Source organism: Silurus aristotelis, assembly GCF_946808225.1.
Source record: "Silurus aristotelis genome assembly, chromosome: 19".
Taxonomy (NCBI): domain Eukaryota; kingdom Metazoa; phylum Chordata; class Actinopteri; order Siluriformes; family Siluridae; genus Silurus; species Silurus aristotelis.
Window position 1 is genome coordinate 19,851,879 of NC_139592.1, and position 19,655 is coordinate 19,871,533.

The 19,655-nt window shown below is 37.1% G+C and overlaps 1 protein-coding gene and 1 long non-coding RNA gene across 2 annotated transcripts; both read left to right on the forward strand.

The window, feature by feature from the left end:
- The first annotated feature begins 1,230 nt into the window (after positions 1–1,230).
- Positions 1,231–17,210, forward strand: LOC310742072 (sushi, von Willebrand factor type A, EGF and pentraxin domain-containing protein 1-like). Its single transcript, XM_083570647.1, has 14 exons — positions 1,231–1,446; positions 1,702–1,890; positions 2,436–2,615; positions 4,656–4,710; positions 5,081–5,205; positions 5,899–6,087; positions 6,278–6,457; positions 8,766–8,945; positions 10,570–10,758; positions 10,949–11,128; positions 11,826–12,005; positions 14,807–14,995; positions 15,186–15,365; positions 16,905–17,210. Exons 1-14 carry the CDS (start codon positions 1,392–1,394, stop codon positions 16,916–16,918), a joined length of 2,085 nt encoding a protein of 694 aa, XP_083426773.1. The 5' UTR covers positions 1,231–1,391; the 3' UTR covers positions 16,919–17,210.
- A 1,604-nt stretch (positions 17,211–18,814) lies between these two features.
- On the forward strand, positions 18,815–19,131 carry LOC310742074. Its single transcript, XR_014538143.1, has 2 exons — positions 18,815–18,971; positions 19,005–19,131. It is a non-coding gene; the product is annotated as an uncharacterized lncRNA (long non-coding RNA).
- The last annotated feature ends 524 nt before the right edge of the window (positions 19,132–19,655 follow it).

Genomic DNA, 19,655 nt, shown 5'->3' on the forward strand with positions numbered 1-19,655 from the left:
TTTTTATACTGTGTATGTGCAGGAATGTCAATAAAGCCTGAGTTGAGTTGATCTTCAACATTGTTCATTAATACTGAAGAATCCAAACTATGAAAGAACGCACATGCAGCCAACAATAGTTAAACAACCCAGAAAATGTGTAAGATTTTAGATTGTTCAAAGTAGCTACTTTTAGCTTTAATGGCAGCTTGGAAAACTCATGGAATTCTCTTATTTCACAAGGTAATCACCTGGAATGATTTTCCAACAATCTTAATGAGTCCCCAGAGGTGTTAAGTGCTTGTTGGCTGCTTTTCTATCAATCTCTGGTCCAACGCATTCCAATCCATCTCAAGTGGATTTAGATTGTGTGAATGTGGAGGGCAGTTCATCTAATAAGCATTTATGTAAATCAGTGGTTTCTGAAGGTGGTATTTCCTATATACACTTATCCTCTGCAGCAGAGGTAGCTCTAGGTCCCTATGAGAGCCTCTTGATGGTTTTGTTGACTGCATTTGTGGATGCATTTAAAGTTCCTGATATCTTTCAGATAGACTGTCTTTTCTCATTGCTTAACTGAGTGTTTTTTTCTATTAGATGGATTTTTATTGTTGTTGTAATAACAATTATAGTGCTAATGACTTTGTAATGAACTTTTCCTCTGCACGAGACAACGGTCTAAAACACATTAAGAAATGTCAAGGCAAGACATATCATAAATTAACACTTGACAAGGCACACCTGTGAATAAAAAAACAGGTGACTACTTCATGAATTACAAGATAATTTCATGTGTGTCCTTAATATGATGTGTCCATGTCCTTAATTAAAAACAAATACAGAATGTTATTATGACTGTTGTCTGTCTGAATACTCAATTCTTATTGGCTGGAAGGTGTGCATTTAAACTGCGGAATTGGTCAGTTTAATCACCATTGTGTGTTACTGTGCTGCATTATAATCAAGTGTAACCACCGTATCATACAATTACAGTTGTATACAGAGTGAGACATCTGGTTTAAACATTTCCTGATGTTTGGACTCTATCTCTTTTTTTCCTCTCTCTCTCTCTCTCTCTCTCTCTCTCTCTCTCTCTCTCTCTCTCTCTCTCTCTCTCTCTCTCTCTCTCTCTCTCTCTCTCTTTTCTCATAGTTTCTCATTGGTTTAGTGATTTGCATGAATGTGATGCACATAGAAGAGGCAACAAACTCTCCATTTTGTAACAGGTGATTATTTGCCTTAGCCTATACATATTCACCTATTGAAATACACACACACACACACACACACACACACACACACACACAGACACACACACACACACACACACACACACACACACACACACACACACACACACACAGTGTAGATTTCACGATATACTTGCTGGATATCACAAGTTAAAGTTAAAAATGTGGAGCTACATGATCTTCTCTATGCTTCTCATGACGGCTGTAAACGTCCAAGGTGAGATCTCATTTATATACTGTCAAGTATTACAGCTGAAACCTCTCTCACTTTATAAAAATATATAATTCTGCTGGTTAAACAAGAGAAAAAAAGATTCTTTATGTTTTTAAATGAAAAGAATTAATAACATATATAATTAAATAAGCAGGTTTAATCTTATTTTATTACTCATTTTATGAGTGCAGGATATGTAAAGGATATATGCATTCAAATCAAATCAAATGCCCTAATCACAAATGTGTCTCACATTAGCACAGTGTGACAGACCTGTTGTTGGAATTGGATTGGATTTGATTGAGGAATCAGACCAGCAAACTTTTCATGATGGAGCCACTGCAAAGTTTAAATGTTCCACTGGTTATATGCCTGTGGGAGCATCAGCTTCCAGGTCAATCACCTGTACCGGAGCCCAGTGGAGTTACCTTAAACTTCAGTGCAAAGGTTATTTGTCTACAAAATTTTTTTTTTATTGAACCTTTATTTATATTTGTAGTATGAATTACCGTAAATCAGCCTCCACCTCCACCTCCTCTTTCCCCTCCTCCTTCTCTTTCTTCTTGACAAAACTCTTACTTTGAAACTTTATTGCTCATTCTTTTATTTGCCATAAATTAAATTATTTTATAATTAAAATTTTATCATATTATTTTTTTTTTTAGCAAAAACAGGTACAAGGATTCCAAAAGATGTTTTTGTCAGATGTGTCCTGTGATAGACCAGAGGGCCCATATCCAGTTAGAATTAAAGGGAAATCATCACCTTTGTCCAATAATAGTGTGTTAGAGGCTATAAAATAGAAGGGTCTGAGTTCCTAACCTGTACAGAAAATGGGTAGAATGTATATAATAGTATATTCACTCAACCATCAGCATTGTTAACAGTTAATGACTGGTTTACTGAGATTCATGTACTTGTACTTCTTAAAAAAAAAAAAAGCATAAAAAAAATTAATGCAGATGTCTGATCACAATTCTTTTCTTCCTCAGTTATTACCTGCTTAAAACCACCTACTATAACCAATGGCCTATTTAACCCCCTGAAGGTCTTGTACATATATGGAGAAAGAGTCACATATAATTGTTTGGAAGGTTTTAAACTTTATGGATCTCCAACAATATCGTGTTCTGATGATGGAAAGTTTGAGACGTCTCTCCCTGAGTGTCGTGGTAAGTATTTGAGAAAATCCCAATGTTATGATTGTGTTGTTTTCAGACAATTTTGAAATTAGATTACCAAAAACATGTCTTCTTAGTCGTTCAAACATTCATTGTTTTAGTGTCTAAGATAAGCTGTTTTTTTTTCCTCCAGAACAGTTTTCTCTTTTATTGGGCTTGTTGTGAAATGTCAAATGAAAGAGCTGATATTTATCTGATCAATAGAATGAAGTGTGTCAGCACTATGGAACTCTAAAGAGTGTGTTGATTGTTTCTTATATGTAAGGTGAGAATCGAACAGAGGAATAAGTAACACTAGTGGACTATAGCACATAGCAAACAACAAACATACCACAGTTGATGCAATCAACATCTAAAAAATTGATCTAGTTTTCCAGTATACTCCCACCACCTAGAAACATGCAAATAGATCGGTTACTCTATGCAGCCCGAATGTGAATGAGTGAGTGGGAATCTGTGTGGGTTTGGTGTTACCATCCAATAGTGTTTGAATGAATAATAACTGTGATTCCATAAATCTCTATCAGAATCACACAATCATCATTAAAGGACACTATGAAGCATAGATAGAATTTAATGAATTCTTGGGATTTGTTTCTTACATTGTAAATGACTAAAATGCAGACTTAAAGTAGGTCTACAGAACTTACACTGTCATTTGGGACCAGATCAATGAAAAATATTATTTTCAAGAGTTAAAATGTTTAAATATAAGTTTCAAGGTTTTTATTTGTCAATGCCACCATATGTGAAGACATACAGAGAAACCGAAATACTGTTTCTCTTCTCTCTCTTCAAGTGTTTACATTGTCAATGAAGCATAGAGAGATTGTATAGGCAGTCAGTGCAATATTAGCGGTTCAGTGCAATATAGACAGATTTTATATGAGGTAACATCAGTGTACTTGTAATATAATATATATATATATATATATATATATATATATATATATATATATATATATATATAAGCCGGGTAAATATTCCTCATAATACATCTGAATGTGTAAGGTGCAATATACATCTAATATATGTATATACTAGGAACCACAATACAAAAAGTCTTACATCCACTTGAACATTAAGAAGAGCAAGAAATGCCCAGGGAAAACAGTGTATATGATAATTGTCTGGGTGTGGTTAGAATATTCTAGATAAAAGAGATTAAATATCTGCCTCAGAGAAACAAAATACATCATCAGGTTAATGCAGGTCAGGGCTGCTCAGTTTACATACCACACATTTTATTTCCTCTTTTTTACTTGCTCTTATTTTGGAGGTTTCATTGTGAAACTTGTTTTTGAAAATGACTAGTAAAATAAAAGATAGAATCCAAACAGAAAAAAAAACAGACAAAAATCCAGCTCACCATGAGTCAGCTCAGACTGTAACTTAAATATGTATTATTGAGTTTAATTCTGCAATTTCTCCTATTGTTTGTCATTGGCTCCATCAAGTTTTTGAAAGTTATTTGCTATTTAAACATTGAGTGAGATTCACATGTATAATTGTATGATTTTTAGGTTTACATTCTGTATTCTGGTGGTGTGAACTAACATTGGTTAGCTGATAACTGATATGTGGTCACTTCCAATGTTCCTGGTTTTTGCTCTAGTTATAACTAGGAGTTAACAAAATCAATTTGCTAGAAACAACCCTTGCACAGTAAAAGTAAAATACAGTGAAAAGTCATCTCTGTCTCAAATGATATGCTTATGGTGTCCCATCCAATAGCATTTGCATAATTAATAATTGTGATTGCATGATTATTCAATGGCAAGTCATTTGTTTCAAATTTGGACTTTTGGCTCCTTAAGCCCTGGAACTCCTTCTACACTATAAGTTACAAAAATGCAGATGTAAAGGAGGTCTACCGGACATATGCTGTCTCTTGGAACTAGACCAAAGAAAAATGTTTTCAGGTCACACAAAACAAAAAGTCTAAATGGGGCTACAAGGATGAAGGAGCTCAGCCACATGGTTGGAAGGTCAGAAGGTCTGTGAACTGGATTTTGCTCTTTTTTTATTTAGAGAGTTTCTGTAATCCACCATATATTCGAAAGGCGGTTATTGATGAAACCAGCAGGTCACCATCTTACAGATACGAAACCTTAATCAAAATCTGCTCAATCTGCTGTTACTGTTACACAAATGCAGATTTGAAGGAGGTCTACAGGACTTACACAGTACATTTGTGACCAGGTCCAGAAAATTGTTTTCAGTTTAGTTTTGGAAGAATATTAGTTAAGAGTTTAAATGTAAGGAACCACAAAACAAAAGGTCTAAATTGGGCTACAAGGATGAAGGAGCTCAGCCACATGGTCAGAAGGTCAGCCTGTCTGTGAACTTAAAATGTCTGTGAACTCGAGACTGGATTTACCTCTTTTTTTTTTTCAACCAGAGATTATTTGTGATCCACCAAGTATAAAAAATGGGCTTATTGATGAAACCAGCAGGTCACCAGCTTACAAATACAAAACCTCAATCAAAATCAGGTGTAATATAGGCTACGGATTGGAGGGGTCTGAATCTTTGACCTGTGGGAAGGACGGATGGACTCCAGCTCTCCCACGGTGTGTCGGTAAGTATAATGAATGATTTTGAACATACTAGAATGTTATTTTCTTTTATTTTGTTTTAAAAATGTTTGTTAGACATGTTTCGATAACTGAGGCAGGTTTCCAGTGTCTATTAAAAATCTGCCTTTTTCAGTAAGAAGAGCAAAAAATATGAATGGCAGAATCACACAGACAAATAAGCAACAAGACGTAATGATTAAATAAAATTAATTTATTAGGTTAATTATTTTCTATATATTGAACATTCTTCACAGCAATACCCAGGGAACAAAGTGTATATGATGACTCTGGGCATGGGTCTAATATTCTAGATATAGACTTTTCTAGGCTTTTCTTAACCTGCACCCTACTCTCAGCACAAATCACAATATCATCCACAGACATCATTGTATATAGAGACTTCTGTTTGACATCACATGTCAGCTTGTCCATCAACACTGTCTGTCGTTCCTACTGCACACTTCACTGCTTTCCTCATACATGTCCTGCACCACCCTCACATACTTCTCTGCCACACCTGACTTCCTCATGTAATATTATAACTCCTCTCTTAGCACCCTGTTGTACGCTTTCTTTAAATCCACAAACACACTCTCCACCTTCTCAACACACTCTCCTCATTAGCCAGCACATTTCCATCTGCATCGTATCATAATATGATGCTTTTTGCTTCTGTTTCTGTCTCCCCCCGAAAGAGGTGACCTGTGATGCACCCAGGATTAACAATGCAGTCATAGTTAGTAGAAGATATACGGTATTCACTGAACGGTATAGATACGGCGCTTCCATCCAGTTAAGATGTAATAGCGGCTACAGAATGGAGGGGTCTAACAGGCTGAAGTGTGAGGAAAATGGATGGAATCCACCTCCTCCACAGTGCAGTGGTAATAATGATTAATGTTTCTAAATAATATATATAAATATATATTCACTCCACAACCAGGATTATTGAAAAATATTTACTGGTTCACTGAGATTCATGCAATTAAATGTTATGTCTTTTCTTATTTTGAGATCTAATACCTTAAAAATAAATGTACACTCAGATTTACATTAAAAAATCTTCTTTTTCAGTTATTACCTGCTTAGAACCTGATAATATAACCAATGGTCAATTTATCCCTCTGAAGGCCTCGTACCAATATAGAGAAACAGTCACATACAATTGTGTGGACGGTTTTAAACTTTATGGACCTAAAACAATTTCATGTTCTGATGATGGAATGTTTGAGACGTCTCTTTCAGAGTGTCGAGGTAAGTATTTGAGATAATCACAATGTTATGAGTGTGTTGTTTTGGATAATGATGAAATTAGTTTAATAAAGAATGTCTTTTTTTGGTCTTTTAACCATTCATTGTTTTATGTTTTTAAGCTGTTTTTCCTCTTAAACAGTTTTCTCATTTCTTGGGCTTAATGTTTTAAAATGTCAAATGAAAGAGTTTACAATTGTCTAATCAGTAGAATGAATTGTGTCAGCTTCTATGGAACTTTATAGAGTTTGTTGATTGTTTCCTATCTGCAAGTTGAGAAACTAACAGGCGACTAAGTAAAACCAGTGAACTATAGGGCATGGCAAATACAGTGAGGAAAATAAGTATTTGAACACCCTGCTATTTTGCAAGTTCTGCCACTTAGAAATTATGGAGGGGTCTGAAATTGTCATTGTAGGTGCATGTCCACTGTGAGAGACATAATCTAAAAAAAAAAAATCCAGAAATCACAATATATGATTTTTTTAACTATTTATTTGTATGATACAGCTGCAAATAAGTATTTGAACACCTGAGAAAGTCAATGTTAATATTTGGTACAGTAGCCTTTGTTTGCAATTACAGAGGTCAAACGTTTCCTGTAGGTTTTCACCAGGTTTGCACACACTGCAGGAGGGATTTTGGCCCACTCCTCCACACAGATCTTCTCTAGATCAGTCAGGTTTCTGGCCTGTTGCTGAGAAACACGGAGTTTGAGCTCCCTCCAAAGATTCTCTATTGGGTTTAGGTCTGGAGACTGGCTAGGCCACGCCAGAACCTTGATATGCTTCTTACAGAGCCACTCCTTGGTTATCCTGGCTGTGTGCTTCGGGTTATTGTCATGTTGGAAGACCCGGCCTCGACCCATCTTCAATGCTCTAACTGAGAGAAGGAGGTTGTTTCCCAAAATCTCGCAATACATGGCCCCGGTCATCCTCTCCTTAATACAGTGCAGTCGCCCTGTCCCATGTGCAGAAAAACACCCCCAAAGCATGATGCTACCACCCCCGTGCTTCACAGTAAGGATGGTGTTCTTTGGGATGGTACTCATCATTCTTCTTCCTCCAAACACATTTAGTGAAATTATGAACCAAAAGTTCTATTTTGGTCTCATCTGACCACATGACTTTCTCCCATGACTCCTCTGGATCATCCAAATGGTTATTGGCAAACTTAAGACGTGCCTGGACATGTGCTGGTTTAAGCAGGGGAACCTTCCGTGCAATGCATCATTTCAAACCATGACGTCTTAGTGTATTACCAACAGTAACCTTGGAAACGGTGGTCCCAGCTCTTTTCAGGTTATTGACCAGCTCCTCCCATGTAGTTCTTGGCTGATTTCTCACCTTCCTTAGAATCATTGAGACCCCACGAGGTGAGATCTTGCATGGAGCCCCAGTCCGAGGGAGATTGACAGTCATGTTTAGCTTCTTCCATTTTCTAATGATTGCTCCAACAGTGGACCTTTTTTCACCAAGCTGCTTGGCAATTTCCCCGTAGCCCTTTCCAACCTTGTGGAGGTGTACAATTTTGTCTCTAGTGTCTTTGGACAGCTCTTTGGTCTTGGCCATGTTAGTAGTTGGATTCTTACTGATTGTATGGGGTGGACAGGTGTCTTTATGCAGCTAACGACCTCAAACAGGTGCATCTAATTTAGGATAGTAAATGTAGTGGAGGTGGACATTTTAAAGGCAAACTAACAGGTCTTTGAGGGTCAGAATTCTAGCTGATAGACAGGTGTTCAAATACTTATTTGCAGCTGTATCATACAAATAAATAGTTAAAAAATCATATATTGTGATTTCCGGATTTTTTTTTTTTTTAGATTATCTCTCACAGTGGACATGCACATACGATGACAATTTTAGACCCTTCCATGATTTCTAAGTGGGAGAACTTGCAAAATAGCAGGGTGTTCAAATACTTATTTTTCTCACTGTACCTAAATGGTAGCCCCAGGAAATACAGTGAAATGTCAACTCTGTCTCTTGTGGTCCTTGTTTGCGTGTACTTCTGAGATATATTAAGCACATACAGCAGCATATCATTTTTTTAGCCTTTGAACTGCTCATACACCCTATTGTACAAAAATGCAGACTTGAAGCAGGTCTACAGGACTTACAATGTCTGACCAGATTAAATGTTTTGTAGTTTTGAGAGTCTAAAGGCCTATATATAAAAAGAACCACAAAACAAATAGTCTAAATGAGGGCTACAATGATGAAGGAGCTCAACCACATGCTCAGAAGGTTAGCCTCTCTGTCAACATGAGTGTAAAGTTTCTTCTGAATTTTCCTTTTTTTTAATCCAGAGATCTTCTGTGATCCACCATCTATTCAAAATGCGGTTATTGATGAAACCAGCAGGTCACCAGCTTACAGACACAAAACCTCAATCAACATCAGCTGTAATAAAGGCTACAGATTGGAGGGGTCTGAACATATGACCTGTGGGAAGGACGGATGGACTCCAACTCTCCCACGGTGTGTCGGTAAGTATAATAAATGATTTTGAACATACTAGGATGTTATTATTTTTTTTTTTTTGTTTTATAAATGTTTGTTAGACATGTTTCGATAGCTGAAGCTCAAAATCTGCGTTTTTTCAGTAAGAAGAGAAAAAATATGAATCACAGAATCACAGACAAATAAGTAAGAAGACATAATGATTAATTAAAATTAATTTATTGGTATTTATTTTCTATATATATTGAACATTCTTTATGGCAGTACCCAGGGAACACAGTGTATATAACTGTCTAGGAATGGGTTCTAGATATAGACTTTTCCAGGCTTTTCTCAACCTGCACCCTACTCTCAGCACAAATCACAATATCATCCACAGACATATTTTCCATAGAGACTTCTGTTTGGCCTCGTATGTCAGCCTGTCTATCACCACTGCAAACAGGAAAGGGCTCAGAGATGATCCTTGATGCAATCACACCTCCACCTTGAACCAACTTGTTCCTACTGCATACTTCACTGCTGTCACATTGTCCTTATACATGTCCTGCACCACCCTCACATACCTCTGACACACCTGACTTCCTCATACAATACCACAAATCATCTGCCCTTAAACATTCCTCTCCATAAAGCCATACCTACCCATCACCTCTTCAATCAACAATTTTCTTTCTTAGTTCACTCTACACCACTTCATCTAACTCACTTCAGAATATTTCTTCTCCATCTCACAACAAACTTGTGGAGCATAAACACTGATGACATTTATCATCACCCCTTCCAACTTCAGCTTCATGTTTATCACCCTATCAGAAACTCTCTTCACCTCCACTACACTCCTACTGTACTCTTTCTTCAGGATCACCCCTACACCATTTCTCTTTCCATCCACACCATCGTAGAAATATTTGAATCCACCTCCAATGTTCCTGGCCTTACTTCATTTCTATTTGCTCTCTTAAACCACATCATGTCCACCTTCCTCTGCTTCATTATAGCAGCTAACACTCTCCCTTTACTAGTCATAGTGCCCACATTTAAAGTACCAACCTTAAGATCCCCACTCCTACGCTTCTCCTTATCCTGCCATCTCTTCCCACTTTCCTGCTCCTCCTTTGGTCCACAATAGGACAATTTTCACTGGTTCCCTGTTGGCTAACAATACCTGTGGTGGTTAATAGTAATCCAGGCCTCGACTGAGCCGCTACTATATTTAGGTTTATTATCCGCATATGTGATTTGTCACACAACCCTCCCCGTTTACCCGGGCTTGTGACCAGCACTTAGAATGCACCGGCTTGTGAACTCTCATTATTGAGTCTAAGAGGTTAGAATTACATTCTGCAACTTCTCCTATTGTTTGTCATTGACGCCATTAAATGTTGGTAAATGATTTGGTATCTGAACACTGAGCGTGATTAACATGAAATATGATTGACATCATATTTATTTAAGTTCATACTGTATTCTGGTGGTGTAATTAACATTGGATAGCTGATAACTGATATGTGTTTACTACCAATGTTTTTGGTTTTTACTGTAGTTATAACTGTTTAAATAAGATTGTTAGATCGATTTTCCAGAAACACACTGATGCACAATCATAATATGATGCTTTTTGCTTCTGTTTCTGTCTCCCCCCTAAAGAGGTGACCTGTGATGCACCCAGGATTAACAATGCAGTCATAGTTAGTAGAAGATATACGGTATTCACTGAACGGTATAGATACGGCGCTTCCATCCAGTTAAGATGTAATAGCGGCTACAGAATGGAGGGGTCTAACAGGCTGAAGTGTGAGGAAAATGGATGGAATCCACCTCCTCCACAGTGCAGTGGTAATAATGATTAATGTTTCTAAATCATATATATAATTATATATTCACTCCACAACCAGGAATATTGACAATTATTTACTGGTTCACTGAGATTCATACAATCGAATGTTATGTCTTTTCCTATTTTGAGATTTAATACCTTAAAAATAAATGTACACTCAGATTTACATAAAATTATTTTCTTTTTCAGTTATTACCTGCTTAGAACCTCCTACCATAACCAATGGTCAATTTATCCCCCTGAAGGCCTCGTACCAATATAGAGAAACAGTCACATACAATTGTGTGGAAGGTTTTGAACTTTATGGATCTCCAACAATTTCATGTTCTGATGATGGAATGTTTGAGACGTCTTTTCCAGAGTGTCGAGGTAAGTATTTGAGATAATCACCATGTTATGAGTGTGTTGTTTTGGATGAGGATGAAATTAGTTTAATAAAGAATGTTTTTTTTGGTCTTTCAACCATTCATTGTTTTATGTTTTTAGATAAGCTGTTTTTCCTCTTAAACAGTTTTCTAATTTCTTGGGCTTAATGTTTTAAAATGTCAAATGAAAGAGTTGACAATTGTCTGATCAGTAGAATGAATTGTGTCAGCTTCTATGGAACTATATAGAGTTTGTCGATTGTTTCCTATCTGCAAGTTGAGAAACTAACAGGCGACTAATTAAAACCAGTGGACTATAGGACATGGCAAATACCTAAATGGTAGCCCCAGGAGATGCAGTGAAATGTCAGCTCTGTCTCTTGTGGTCCTTGTTTGTTTGTACTTCTGAGATATATTAAGCACATACAGCAGCAAATACTTTCTTTAGCCTTTGAACTGCTCAAACACCCTATTGTACAAAAATGCAGACCCGAAGCAGGGCTACAGGACTTACAATGTCTGACCAGATTAAATGTTTTGTAGTTTTGAGAGTCTAAAGGCCTATATATAAAAAGAACCACAAAACAAATAGTCTAAATGAGGGCTACAATGATGAAGGAGCTCAGCCACATGCTCAGAAGGTTAGCCTCTCTGTCAACTTGTGTAAAGTTTCTTCTGAATTTTCCTTTTTTTTTATTTAGAGAATTTCTGTAATCCACCATCTATTCGAAATGCGGTTATTGATGAAACCAGCAGGTCACCAGCTTACAGACACAAAACCTCAATCAAAATCAGCTGTAATAAAGGCTACAGATTGGAGGGGTCTGAATCTTTGACCTGTGGGAAGGACGGATGGACTCCAACTCTCCCACGGTGTGTCGGTAAGTATAATAAATGATTTTGAACATACTAGAATGTTATTTTATTTTATTTTGTTTTATAAATGTTTGTTAGACATGTTTCGATAACTGAGGCAGGTTTCCAGTGTCTATTAAAAATCTGCCTTTTTCAGTAAGAAGAGCAAAAATATGAATGGCAGAGTCACAGACAAATAAGTAACAAGAAGTAATGATTAAATAAAATTAATTTATTATGTTATTTATTTTCTATATAATAAACATTCTTCACAGCAATACCCAGGGAACACAGTGTATTTAATAACTGTCTGGGCATGGGTCTAATATTCTAGATACGAGTTGAACAATTAGCTATTAAAAATCTGCCTCAGAGAAACAAAAGACATCATCAGGTTAATGCAGACTTCATTTTTTTTTTCCTGCTGCCTGGTGGCTTCATCCTTATTCTTCTACTGACATACCCCCTCCTCTACACATGACAACCCATATCAATCTCCACTTCTCCAGGCTTTTTTTCTTACCTCTTTTCTCAGCCTGCCTTTCACTAATCTTTCCCATAACTTCATGGTGTAACTGATCAACTTTATTCCCCCGTAGTTATTCCAGTTCTGCACATCTCTCTTATTCTTATAGATCTTAACCGGTTTACTCCTTCTCCATTCCTTAGGCATCCTCTCACATTCCAATATTTTGTTAAACAATCTACCGTATTTTCCGGACTATAAGCCGCTTCTTTTTTCATATGGTTTGAACCCCGCGGCTTAAACAATGAAGCGGCTAATTTATGGATTTTTCCTGGGTTTTTCCCGGTTTCACAAACTTCAAGCTAAAAAAACTGAGCCCCATAACATTAGACCAATGAAATTGCGGAACGGGTTCAGGTGAACCAATAAAACTCTTTATATTAAATCAGATGCGCTCCCACTGAATCGGGCCGCACCACATCATAAATATGGATGATGTTCCTCGGACGTTTGACCTGCCGCTCACTCGGACTGTCAACAGGAAACGCGAATCATTCGTCACGCTGAAAACAACCGGCATGAAAAAAACGCACTTCACCTGTGTTCTGAGCTGCACGGCATCGGGAGAAAAACTTCACCGATGGTGATTTTTAAACACACGACGATGCCAAAAGATAAACTCCCGAGAGAAATTGTTGTGAAAGGAAGGAGGAAGATAGTGAACAATGACTTTCTTGGTAGCCCACTGTTTAGATACAAGCCGTGTAACAGACACAGTCTTTTATTAAAGCCTGTGTAAAGTTTATTAGTTTCAGTGTAGACACCTACACTGAACTGGCTTATAGACAGGTGCGGCTTATTTATGTTTGAAATAAAAGTCTTTGTAAAATTCAGCGGGTGCGAATTATATTAGGATGCGTTTAATAGTCCGGAAATTACAGTAGTTAAAAACTCCACTGCCACCTCTCCTAAACATCTCCACGCTTCTACTGGCATGTCATCTGGGCCAACTGGCTTTCCACTCTTCATCCTCTTAATCGCTGCTCTCACTTCCACTTCATTCATCATCTGCTCAAAATACTCTCTCCACTTTCTCAACACACTCTCCTTATTAGTCAAAACATTTCCATCTGCATTGTTTATTGCCCACCTTCCTCCACTCTTATACCTCACCATATGCTCCTCCTTCTTCTTAAAATAAGTATTCACCACTGCCAATTTAATCCTTTTTTAAAATCAATCATCTGCCCTTAAACATTCCTCTCCTTAAAGCCATACCTACCCATCACCTCTTCATCACCTCTGTTCCCTTCACCAACATGTCCACTAAACTCTGCTCCAATCACCAATTTTCTTTCTTAGGTTCACTCTACACCACTTCATCTAACTCCTCCAGAATATTTTTTCGACTCCATCTCACAAACAACATGTGGAGCATAAACACTGATTCATCACCCACATTTATCATCACCCACATTTATCATCACCCCTTTCAACTTCCAGCTTCACATTCATTACCCTATCAGAAACTCTCTTCACCTCCACTACACTCTTACTGTACACTTTCTTCAGGATCACCCCTACACCATTTCTCTTTCCATCCACACCATGGTAGAAATGTTTGAATCCACCTCCAATGTTCCTGGCCTTACTTTATTTCTATTTGCTCTCTTAAACCACATCATGTCTACCTTCCTCTGCTTCATTATAGCAGCTAACACTCTCCCTTTACTAGTCATAGTGCCCACATTTAAAGTACCAACCTTAACATTCACACTCCTTACGCTTCTCCTTATCCTGCCATCTCTTCCCACTTTCCTGCTCCTCCTTTGGTCCACAATAGGACAATTTTCACTGGTTCCCTGTTGGCTAACAATACCTGTGGTGGTTAATAGTAATCCAGGCCTCGACTGAGCCGCTACTATATTTAGGTTTATTATCCGCATATGTGATTTGTCACACAACCCTCCCCGTTTACCCGGGCTTGTGACCAGCACTTAGAATGCACCGGCTTGTGAACTCTCATTATTGAGTCTAAGAGGTTAGAATTACATTCTGCAACTTCTCCTATTGTTTGTCATTGACGCCAATAAATGTTGGTAAATGATTTGGTATCTGAACACTGAGCGTGATTAACATGAAATATGATTGACATCATATTTATTTAAGTTCATACTGTATTCTGGTGGTGTAATTAACATTGGATAGCTGATAACTGATATGTGTTTACTACCAATGTTTTTGGTTTTTACTGTAGTTATAACTGTTTAAATAAGATTGTTAGATCGATTTTCCAGAAACACACTGATGCACAATCATAATATGATGCTTTTTGCTTCTGTTTCTGTCTCCCCCCTAAAGAGGTGACCTGTGATGCACCCAGGATTAACAATGCAGTCATAGTTAGTAGAAGATATACGGTATTCACTGAACGGTATAGATACGGCGCTTCCATCCAGTTAAGATGTTATAGCGGCTACAGAATGGAGGGGTCTAACAGGCTGAAGTGTGAGGAAAATGGATGGAATCCACCTCCTCCACAGTGCAGTGGTAATAATGATTAATGTTTCTAAATCATATATATAATTATATATTCACTCCACAACCAGGATTATTGACAATTATTTACTGGTTCACTGAGATTCATACAATCGAATGTTATGTCTTTTCCTATTTTGAGATTTAATACCTTAAAAATAAATGTACACTCAGATTTACATAAAATTATTTTCTTTTTCAGTTATTACCTGCTTAGAACCTCCTACCATAACCAATGGTCAATTTATCCCCCTGAAGGCCTCGTACCAATATAGAGAAACAGTCACATACAATTGTGTGGAAGGTTTTGAACTTTATGGATCTCCAACAATTTCATGTTCTGATGATGGAATGTTTGAGACGTCTTTTCCAGAGTGTCGAGGTAAGTATTTGAGATAATCACCATGTTATGAGTGTGTTGTTTTGGATGAGGATGAAATTAGTTTAATAAAGAATGTTTTTTTGGTCTTTCAACCATTCATTGTTTTATGTTTTTAGATAAGCTGTTTTTCCTCTTAAACAGTTTTCTAATTTCTTGGGCTTAATGTTTTAAAATGTCAAATGAAAGAGTTGACAATTGTCTGATCAGTAGAATGAATTGTGTCAGCTTCTATGGAACTATATAGAGTTTGTCGATTGTTTCCTATCTGCAAGTTGAGAAACTAACAGGCGACTAATTAAAACCAGTGGACTATAGGACATGGCAAATACCTAAATGGTAGCCCTAGGAGATACAGTGAAATGTCAGCTCTGTCTCTTGTGGTCCATGTTTTGATAACTGAGGCAGGTTTCCAATGCCAATTAAAAGTTTTATTGACCAGGATTATTGACAATTATTTACTGGTTCACTGAGATTTATGCGATCGGATGTTATGTCTTTTCTTATTTTGAGTTCTAAAACCTTAAAAAAAAACGTACACTCAGATTTGCCTAAAATATTAAAGCAGATGTATGACAGCTATTCATTTCTTCCTCAGTAAGCACCTGCTTAGAACCTCCTACTATAACTAATGGACAATTCAACCCTCAGAAATTCTTGTACATATATGGAGAAAGAGTCATATACACTTGCGATGAAGGTTTTAAACTTTATGGATCTCCTACAATATCATGTTCTCACAATGGAACATTTCAGTCGTCTCCTCCTGATTGTCGGGGTAAGTGAGAAAATCATGTTATGAGTGAGTTGTTTTGGACAATGATAAAATTAATTTAATAATCAAAAAATGTCTTCTTAGTATGATAACTGTCTGGGCATGGGTCTAATATTTTGAATAAGATCTGAACAATTATCTATTAAAAATCTGCCTCAAAGAAACAAAAAGACATCATCAGGTTAATGTAGGCTTCCACTTTTCTTTCTGGGTGGTGGCTCAATCCTCATTCTTCTACCGACATACCCCCTCCTCTACACATGACCAAACCATATCAATCTCCACTTCTCCAGGCTTTTCTCACCCTGCATTCTACTTTCAGACTTCCTCATACAATACCACAACTCCTCTCTCGGCACCCTGTCATACGATTTCTCTAAATCCACATCATCCAACCTTCCATTTCTCTCATTTTCTTCATTCATCATCTGCTCAAAAAACTCCTTCCACCTTCTCAACACACTTTCCTCATAATTTAATACATTTCCATATCCTTTACAGCACTGGTGTGCACCTTTCTCCACTCTTATACCTCACCATATGCTCCTCCTTCAAATGAATTCTTGGAATTTCTTTTAAATTCTGACTTTTTCCTCCTAAAGCCCTCAAACTGCTCATACATTGTAAATTACAAAAATGCAGATTTACATAAAGGCGGTTTACAAGACCTATGCTGTCATTTGGGGGGGGGGGGGAGTCTAAATGCATAATTGCACTTTCACAACCATTACGAGTGGCTTCTAACGTTCATCTTTTCTGTGTTACAGCAATAGGCTTCTAATGGCGATTGATGCACATGTCTACTGGCAGATGAGAGTTTCTCTGACTAAGATGAATCATGATATCATACAATAAATTGAATAAGAAAATCATTTTAAAATAATGGACACATTCTTTAGAGTGCATTGTGCAAATTAAAAACTGATAATACAGCTAACACTCATGCCAAAGGTAGTCTTAAAAGTAACTTATAAAGAAAGTAACAAAGATATACAATGTGGAAAAGAGAATGGCACTAGAAAACTGAAAACTCAGTGGCAAAAACATGGCATTCAAATAACTTTTTTTTGAAAGATTTAGCTGTGAACAAGTTTTTTTTCCCACAAATTGTCTTAGCTTTAAAGTTTGTGTCTCGTTATGGGATACGCCCCTTCTGCATATACCTTAGAAGCCTAATAAAATGACACCAACCCATATTAGCTGGCAGACATGATACTTGTGTACGAGAATGGCTCTATAACAGTATAAGCGCAGCGACACACTTTCACACTGGTATTTATAAACCTTTTCTCGCTTCACTCTAAAAGATATTCAGATTGTTACCAATTAGTATTCAACGATATCTGCTTTGTACATAGGGGGTCTTCTTTGCATGCCTCCTTGGGAGTCAGTTGGGTTTACACACAAGGTGCACTGTGAGACCCACTGGCTGTGACCCCAACTCTTCCATCGAAAGCAGACTGGTTCTCCAGACTTAAAGATCATTACATGGCTCTCTTTGTCAGCAGAAACATGTGCAGTTCTGGCAGCAGGCAAAATATCTTCGATAGGGAGGGGGAAGCCTTTCTGTATGCACTAATGGACAAGAGACCAGACACAAATGCTTCATATCCTAATGGGTTTCCAGAGCAGAAGCCTGTTTGACCCAGAAAAAGCTATCCACCAGTCACTGCTCAGATGATCTAGCTGGCCCCTCAATCTGTTTAGAGAGTGAAGAGGAAGAATAATGCCTGTTGGTGTTTTGCCAAGAAAAGGGAGCCCACAACCTTCAGTGTGCTGTATCCTACCTCTCAATTCTTCTGCAAGGAGACACAATGAGTTCCCATTTGTTCGATGGGGAAAACAAAGCCCTGTAGAGCAATGTAGACAATGAAGAGTTGGTGCAGCAGTGCACACAGACCATAATATAATCCAAGGTTTTAGAGAATCCTCCGGACTAAAGTAAAGAGGACGATCTGGCTTGTTATCTATGCTCTGGTGTAAAGCCTGCATTTCTGATGGGATGTTGAAAATCCCATTACAGTTTGAACCAACTTCGGTTTTATAATCTTCTGGATAGGCTTTCCAGTAGATTTTGGACCGTGGCTGTGGGGATTTGTGCTCGTTCATTCACAAGAGCGTTCGTGAAGTTCACCCTGGCATGAACATGGCATGTGTCTGTAGACACATTTGATGGGATCACTGCACACCAGGCAACACCACACCACCACGATATTCGTTTTAGTTTGATATCTGTTGGTCATGTGACATTCATTTCTTTTTTCGAATAGCTCGATGAGCAATTTTTCATTAACAGCGCTGCACTACTACTTTACTATTAATAATACACATCAAGCTCGTCTCAACCTCAAATAAAACATACCACATTTGGCCATGCACAAAAGATATTTACAAAATGATGGCCAACAAGGTGGGACAATAAAAAACTATGCTTGAGAGATACATATAAGGATATTTATACTTAGTTTTTTACATTTCCAAGTATTACGCATATATTAATTAGAATATATTTTAAAACCACTTTTGGCATTATCCATTTGTCTTATTCTCTCCATGCTGGTACCTAATTGGGATTTGCTTTTCACACACAGTGATAAAAATGACAATACAAAAACCAAACATACTAAAGGAAATGTTTGTATTAGCAGAAACACATTTATTACATTATAATAACCATTTACAAACAAACATATGTACAAACTTTTCCATCAGATCATTCACCATGCAAGAGAGGAAACACGTATGGTAACCTACGGTCATACAGTCAATGTTTTTTTACTATATGCAGCTGATATTACTGTATATCACACTAAATCACATGACTGTTTTCGATAGTTCAGAAAGTTTCAATTACTCAGCTCTGGTAGTATGGTATGGTATGGTAGTACCAGCTGTTAAGGCAAATCAGAGGTGTATATTAATGCACTTGCTCTGACAGTTTTCTATAGTAAATCATTTACACAGACCTAAATGGCAGCCACTGCAAGTAATTTACACTCAATTTAAAAAAAATATATAAAATCATGATTTAAACACAGAACAGATGTAATTATTGATCTAGATGATTAACATTTCTGTAAGCATTAGTAGTCTTCGGGTCTGATTCATCTTCGGGGCTGTGTTTTTTATTAGATTCAGGGAATTGCAGTTGAAGTGATAAGTACTAACTGCTTTGGCAAATTATATTCTTTATTAAATAAAAAGAATGTAATCTTTGGCAAATATGTAATGAGGAAATTAAATATGCTGTTACATGCTCTTTAAGACCCTTGGAGCGAGGGTATGTTAATGGTTAGGGCTCTTCTTTAGAATGATGAACATGTCTATTGGCAGGTGAAAATTTCATTAACAGACTGAGAAAAATCAAAGAATAAAGAAATCATTTTTGTTCAGAAAAATAGATACATTTTTTATAGTCTATTCTAGTGCAAAGTAAAATTCAAATAAATCAAGCGCAAAAATAATACAGCGATGACCTTGGTGTGGAATTACATTTGTGCCAAAAGTATTCTAAGTAC